Source organism: Ruditapes philippinarum, unplaced genomic scaffold (assembly GCF_026571515.1).
Source record: "Ruditapes philippinarum isolate M1 unplaced genomic scaffold, ASM2657151v2 ctg13096_1_1_1_1, whole genome shotgun sequence".
In the NCBI taxonomy this organism is placed as follows: Eukaryota; Metazoa; Mollusca; class Bivalvia; order Venerida; family Veneridae; genus Ruditapes; species Ruditapes philippinarum.
The window spans coordinates 43,777-52,256 of record NW_026852698.1 but is presented as its reverse complement, the minus strand read 5'-3'; the positions used below and the strand labels follow the sequence as shown (position 1 = coordinate 52,256).

At 34.9% G+C, this 8,480-nt stretch overlaps 1 protein-coding gene across 1 annotated transcript; it reads left to right on the top strand.

The window, feature by feature from the left end:
• Window positions 1-2,316: 2,316 nt before the first annotated feature.
• Window positions 2,317-4,794, top strand: LOC132721476 (uncharacterized). Its single transcript, XM_060705785.1, has one exon. It carries the CDS (start codon window positions 2,317-2,319, stop codon window positions 4,792-4,794), a length of 2,478 nt encoding a protein of 825 aa, XP_060561768.1.
• The last annotated feature ends 3,686 nt before the right edge of the window (window positions 4,795-8,480 follow it).

Here is an 8,480-nt window from a genome sequence, read left to right as displayed (position 1 = left end):
TTTTTTTTCAATTGTAAAAAATACAATTTTGGTTTGAGTCCCGGCTGCGCGTGCCTACTTTTCATTTAATTATATATAAACAATTCAAATTCACCTTATCATACCTACGTCAGAAATCTAGTTAATAGTGTTGGATACTTTATTTCCTAAAATGAATCTCAAATGCCCATCATTTATCAAGTCAGTTTTACATAAAAATAAGGAAGGAAACAATTTAGTTGCGTGTGACTTCTCTAATAACCTTGGGGGCGTTTCACGATTTTTAGTGAAATCGAAACTAGAAGGTAAACGAGTACATGTAATGTATGTATTTATTTTTGTAGATTTGTTATTCTGCTCCACACCGGATAAAGATTATAGCAAAGCAGACGACATGTCAGTATGATATTGTAAATACGTGCTGTATAGACAAATTCTGATCTGTTTATTTCATAAAACCGTGGTTTATTTGTTATATACTGCATACAGTCTAGCCTCTACAGTAGGTCAATTACTATGATTTTACCACAGGAACTTGACATTCTATCAATATTAACGATAAAATATCCAAGAAATATCCCTTATATAGCATAAAAATAATAGTTAGGTGGTATGTTTTGGATATTATTGTTAATATTGATAGGATTTCAAGTGAGTCCTGTTTGGGGAATATTAGCGAAATGAAATAATTTAGTGTCCCATTACCCTTTACAGGTGATTTCATATATATATATATATGATATATGGCGGTTCTACGATATAACTCATTTTTAGGCTCCAAAAGGAGCACAGACAACAAAAAATCGTTTAAACAGCAAAAACTGAAATATCCCTCAGACAATACTGCGATATATATATATCGTAGTATCCGAGAGGTTTGTGTTAAAAAATAACCATTCACTTAAATATGTGTATCCTATTCTGTCTTGCAATCTCTTGCCTCCAAGGTTTAATCACGTTTACGTATTTATGTTTCAACCTAACTTCTTGCCCACCACATGGGACGCAGATTTGATATTTGGATGATGTGCCTTTGCCGCATTGAAGACATGAGACTGTTTTGCTTTTGTTGTGTTTCATGATGTAGTTATGAACTTTGCAGTAAATAGAAATTTTTACTGGCTTATTTCTACATGGTTCATTTGAACCTGGCGGCAACATAGCACATCGGAATTCCATGTTATTGTTTTTATATACTATTGTTATTTTTATATTTGAATAAAAAATATGGTATATAAAAATAGAAACAAAATGAATGAACATGTAGAAAAACTATTAAAATTGCATAGTGAAGGGAGGATTGATGATACGGCTTTGAACAAAGCCCTGAATGCTTTGAACGAACCGGAGAAAAAACCTGAGTCGTCTAAAGCCTTAGAAAGTCTACTTTAGAACATACGAGGAGGATGCTCGAAAATACAAAGACCCCAGCATCTTGTTTAATGATAAAAAGTCCATCATGATGAAACAAATCAGGAAAGATATTAAAGAGTACAATGGTATCAAGTTCTCTATAGGTTTGTCTATAAAATTTTATCACGATGAACTTGATGGTAAACGAAAAGAAGTCATAGGTCAAAACCACGGAGACCAGAGTGCTGATGATCAAGTAGCATATCTACAAACGTGGATTGAGAAGTTCACCAATACAGCTTCTGGTTTGGAGGTTGACCATTGCATCAAGCTTTATCTGAATATCGCAAGGTACGAACCACTGAAAGGTTCATCTTACATAGCATTACCTGAAGCTCTTGCCAAGAAGAAAGCAATCATAAACGTGAAGAACAAAGATGACAGATGCTTAGAATGGGCATTAAAATCAGCCCTACATCCGGCCAAAACCAACATGAATAACATATACAGTTACACCAAATGCCCAGATTTGAACATGTCAGGAATAGATTTTCCTACACCCACCTCACAAATATCAAAGGTGGAACGACAAAACAATCTTGCAATCAACGTTTACGGGTATACACTATCAAAGAAATTACAAAAACTAACCGTGTTGCCATACTTCATATCAGAACAACCAAAAGAACTACAAAGAATTAATCTACTCCTTATATCAGAGGACGTGGAAATTGATGAAGATGCTGAAGCTGATAATGATGAAGAAATTATTGATGACCACTAGACTCAGACCAATTAAAGAAAGAAATAAAATACCATTACTGCTGGATAAAGAACCTGAACAGACTGTTGTACGACCAAAACAAACACAAAGAGAAAACACACTTTTGTGACCGGTGTCTTTATGGCTTCTCACGTGAGGAACTCCTAATCAAACACAAAGAAGACTGTGAAGGCATTAATAAATCTTCAATGCGAATAGAAATGCCACCAAAAGGCAGAGACCAAGTCAAGTTTAAAAACTTTCAAAATCAAATGCCTGTCCCATTTGTAATCTATGCCGATTTTGAAAGCATAATCAAACCAAAAACAGAACAGAAAGGAGATAAATCAGAAATAACAAGTGAACATGAAGCCTGTGGTTTTGGTTATCAAGTTGTAAGATATGATGGTAAAGCAGAAGAGCCAGTAATATACAGAGGTGAAGATGCAGCTGAAGTATTCTTAAACCATTTAGAATGTGAAGTAGAAAACATAAACAACATCTTTAAACATCCTAAACCGCTAATAATGACAGAACAAAACATACAAGATTACGACAAGGCTACTCACTGTTGGATATGCAAACAAGAAATAAATAAAGATAAAGTAAGAGACCACTGCCACTTCACCGGTGAATACAGAGGTGCAGCACACAAATCCTGCAATCTCAAGCTTGTCATCAAACCAAATAAAACTAAGATTCCAGTTGTCTTTCACAATCTAAAAGGATACGACAGTCATCTTATCATGCAGAAGATACATAAAACAAGTGGAAACATTACATGTATTGCAAATAATGCAGAGAAATACATCTCATTCAGCGTAGGGCAACTGAAATTCTTAGACAGTTTTCAGTTCATGGCTTCATCATTAGAGAAATTAGTTGATGCAACTGACAAGTCTGATTTCAAACTAACAAGAGAAGTGTTTGGTAACAAAACCGATACCATCCTACGCAAAGGTGTCTATCCTTATGAATATATAGACAATCAAGAAAGATTTGATGAAACACAATTACCTCATATAGAAAAATTTTACAGCAGTCTTACAGATGAAAGCATTAAACAAAAAGACTATGAACATGCTCAAAATGTGTGGAAAACCTTCAACTGTAAAACACTTGGTGATTATCATGACTTATACCTAAAAACAGATGTTCTCTTGCTTGCAGATGTCTTTCAAACATTCAGAAAAACATGTATGAACACATATAAACTGGACCCTCTACACTATTACACCGCACCTGGTCTGTCATGGGATGCCCTTCTGAAATACACTCAAATAGACTTAGAACTTCTAACAGATCTGGACATGCATCTCTTCATTGAGAAAGGAATGAGAGGTGGAATCAGTATGGTATCAAAAAGACATGCCAAAGCGAACAATCCACATATTGCGGATTATGACCCCGACAAAGATGACAGCTACATTATGTATTTAGACGCAAACAACCTATATGGTCATTCAATGAGCCAACCACTTCCATACGGTGGATTTAAATGGCTAACCAATAAAGACTTGATAAATGGCAAACTTCCACCATTACAAAAAGGCAAAGGAAGAATATATGAAGTAGATTTAGAATATCCAAAACATTTACATAAACTACACAATGATTATCCACTTGCACCTGAAAAACTTGCAGTTAAATTAGAATGGTTATCTGATTATCAAAATGAACTGCTTGATAACAACGGCATGTTGAACGTAGAAAAACTTGTTCCCAATCTAATGGATAAGAAAAAATATGTTGTTCATTACAAGAACTTGAGACTTTATAAACAACTTGGCATGAAAGTGAAAAAAGTATACAGAGTATTAGAATTTGATGAAAAACCTTGGATGAAGCCTTACATACATTTGAATACAGAATTACGTAAAAAAGCTAAGTCTTCATTTGAAAAAGATTTCTTTAAGCTTATGAACAACTCAGTATTTGGTAAAACAATGGAAAACATACGTAAAAGAGTGGATATTAAATTAGTCAAAACAGATGGCAGTGAAAATGAAAAGCTCCGTAAAATAATAGCCAAACCAAATTTCAACAGACGTGTTAAGTTCTCTGATGAACTATCAGCAATACACGTTCATAAAACAAAACTCACACTGAACAAACCAATCTATGTAGGGTTCTCTGTTTTAGAACTGTCAAAACACCATATGTATGACTGGTATTACAACACACTGAAAAAGAAGTATGGTGAGGATTGCACCTTGCTTTACACTGATACTGACAGTCTACTGGTAGACATTAAAACCAAAGATGCTTATAAAGATATGTCTGAGATGAAAGACGAATATGACTTCTCTGATTATCCAAAAGAACACCCACTACATGATGAAACAAACAAGAAAGTCATAGGCAAATTCAAAGATGAATGTTCTGGTGTTGCAATAGCTGAATATATCGGTTTGCGTCCTAAACTATACTCTATAATGAGAACAGATGAACAGGTAATCAAGAAAGCAAAGGGTGTTAAAAAATATGTAATCAAGAAACAAATCAACTTTGAGAACTATAAAGATGCATTATTCAACAAGCAAAAGTACACACACTCAATGAACATGTTACGTTCCATGCAACACAACATCTATGGATTAAAAGTAAACAAAACAACACTATCCCCACTTGACACAAAAAGATATATAGCACCAGATGGAATTACGACATACGCGTATGGGTATCAGCCGGAACAATAAGCAATTCCTCTTTAACAAACCCTCTCTGTGGTGCAGGCGGTTTCAAATAATACACTCGTATACCTTGCGTAATAATATGATAATCAATCTTGTGTATATCAACACTCCATATCGGGTCTGTTGCCCGCTTCCTACTACCGCCTTCTTGTTCACCTGGTTGATACAAATACCTCACACTAGCTGTAGGACAAATGGGGGCATCAACTTTTCTTGTTTTAACAGGGGGAGGTTTGTTCGTCTCCTTATTTAACGCCTTAACAACATCTGGCAACCTCTTTACCCATTCTCTGTTTCTTTTTTGTGTATCAATCTCTTTTGCGTACTGATAACCAAACAGCCTTTCTGCTAAAGTTCTATTGAACCTTTCAACCACAGCTTGATCTCTGTGTATATCCCTTCTACCTCTTCTTATTTGCACTTTATGTTTCTCCAACAGCTGTGTGACTGCACCCATGAATTCTCTCCCTGGGTCAACTTGTAATAGCTTTGGATATTTCAAATGTCTCTTATAAATCTTCTCAAATGCTTTAGCTACTTCTTTACTGTCTTTTGATGTAAGTGGCTCTGCTTCTTTATACCTAGACCCAACATCAACTAACGTCAGAGCATATTTATATGTTTTGTTTCCAACTCTGTCATGTGGTAGAAACAGTAAATCTGCCTGATGTACTTCATTCTTGGCAGACACATCAAACCGTGGTCTGATTATCTTTTTTGGCCCAGGTAAATACACCTGCCACACTGCTTGCTTCTTCAAAAACTCTAATGCTTGTTTATTACTAACTTTAGCCTCTTTTGCTAACTTATTTACAGCTGAGTGTCCTCTCCAGAAACCTTTTGGACTATAGTACACCTTTTCCATTTATTTATATTTAAGATTTTTTTATAAGTATAAAAAAACAATGTCACAAAAAGCAAACAATATTCAAGAAATCACAATTGATGAATTTGAAGAACTGCTAAAAGAACAAAGTGAATACGAAACACAGAGATGGACTGATTTGGAAATCAATAAAATCTATACAATCACTTCTTGCAGAACAGTTGACACAACCATTGGAGAGAGTGTAGTTTTAACTCTCAAGGACAATGGTGATGTATGGTGTCCTGCTCACCTTGCTAAAAAGATTGATGGTAAAGAACCACCTTTTTACATTAGACCTCTTGGTCTTAAACCTTGCAAGAAAAACAAGAAAAATAAGTATCATGCGTATGATTTGGTATTTTCAAAGAATACAGCAAACTATATGCATAAAGATTATGTTAAAAACTGAATGCTATTTTTTTTGCCTACAGCAACTTATAAGCCACATATCCAGTTACTGTCATTCCCATTATAACAAAAACAATCTCTTTATTCTGCTGGTCTGGCGATGGTGTATAGAAATCACTCAACTTTGGTTCAGGAGGTAAAGGAACTAGCTGTTTTCCAGTCATATAATAAAACTCCTTCATTGCTTGGTCAACATCATCAAACGTCTTCTCTGCATGATGCTCTTTTTGCATCTGTTCATTTATGAAATCCAACCTCTCTGTTCTTTTTTTATTCCAAGCAACTTGCGCTGCTTCTAACTGTTCCACTGCTTTATCATGTCTTTCCCTTTCTTCATCGCTATGACTCCCCATCTTTGAGAATAAAAAATTGCTTCCTGAAAATGCTAATGCATTTACGAACGCACCACCTACCATCATGGCTACTGCACTTGCCATTTTTATAAGAAGACAAAAAAATAATTACTTCATAATATCAGCAGGAATAATACCCTGTTTAATCAACATGTCCCGTGTTGCCATTGCAAGCAATATATCCAACGACAACATTCCAATATCTCCCATATTAAAATCAACTTTAGGTGCTGGTCTCCTAAATACCTTTCTACCAAGTTCTGAATATCCAACTGTTAATATTGTTTCCACTCCTGCGTGGTATAACATGTTAGCGATTTGTTTTCCGTCTATTGATGTCATTTTTATTGATATTCATAAAAAAAAATATTTTTTAAAATTCAAAAGGATCATAGTGTTCTTGTTTTGTATCAGTTTCAACAGCTTCATTAACCTGTTGAACAGGTTTGTTTCTATACATATACAGCGCTGCAATTCCAATCACGACTACGGCAGCTGGTAAATATGTTTTGTATATATTTATCTTGATTGGGTTTTCTACTGGTTTTTCTGGTGTGGGACTTTCAGGTTTTGTTACTTCCATGACAGGCTGCTGCATCTGTTTTAGTTTTCTTGCTTGTGCGCCCTTCTTTCCTGCTGCAACACGTTTAGGATTCTTTATTTTAACTTCAGGTTTAATAGTTATTTCAGGTTGACTGTCTTCTGATTTAACTTGTTCAGCTTCATTCATCTTCTTTTATAGTATGGTCTAAATTTTCTTTTTTATTAAAATCAATATGCCTTGCTGTTGTCAGCATAGCAGTGAAAGGAGCTAAATACATCCCATATTTATAATACATCTCACAACAAACATTAGTCAAAGCGTGATTGATAAACTGGTCTTCTTCTAAATCTTCTATTAGCTTTGGAGGGTCAACAACATTGAAATATTTAGATACACCCATCACATACAAGCTGATGAAAGAATTTCCCAATGTCTTCGTCATACTAGCACCCAACCGTGCTTCATATCTGCAGTAAAGCTTGTTGATTTGCTCAGCAGTCATGTCATCTATGTTGGAGAGTTGTAATTCACGACCTAAATATTGTTTACTACCACCCGCAGCAACAATGGCTGATAACCTTTCACATGTAACATTTTGTAATAGTTCTTCAGCGTTCATTTTAATAGTATTGAATATTTTTTTAACTTGAAATAATAAAATAATATCAAGCATCCAACAGGGATATTTACAATTGCTATAAGTTCAATTAGCATTGCTGCTTTTTATCTATCAGCATTATTAAATTTTGTAAGCATTGCTAATAGTATTGCTAGATTTGCTAACAGTATTGCTAATTTTCTTGATATTTTTCACAGATTTTGCTCAACAGCATTGCTACATTGCTTCTAGCATTCCTATTAACAATGCTAAAAAAACAAGCATTCCTATTAACAATGCTAATCAACAAGCCAATACCCAGTAGGCTGGTCTGTTCTCAATATTAACTTACGATGCTTAACTTTTGACAAGTCTTCTTTTATTCTCTGCCTCTCTTCTAGTGTCGGAATTACATCATTTTCTCGTAGACAGTTTTCAAAACTATCTCTGTCTTTAGTGTAGAACATGCACAACCACTTAGTCTGCTCTCTCAAGTCCTTCAACACAGAATTATATCTCTGTGAAATAACCCACACTGATTGTTCCGCGTGTCTACCAGAGAAAGCTAACTCTGACAGCATGTCTTTTTTCTTTGTTAATTCTTTTGTAGCACTGCAATCATCTATGATGTAAAGAGTTGGGGAACCAGCATATTTATTGAAAAACATTCTTAATAATTCTTGTAATTTCTCTTCACCATTGATTACTGGATTTACGATTATAACATTCTTGTTCTTTGGTTTCCTAGCATCCTCTATCCACTCGCGGTTTTTATATGCTCTATTCCATTGTATGGTGGGCAGAGCTGCATTACTGGTACTGGTACTGCAGTACGTACTGCAGCAATTTTGCAAGTACTGATACTGAATTACTGTTACAAAATTTTGCTACTACTGGTACTGGTACTGCATTACTGTC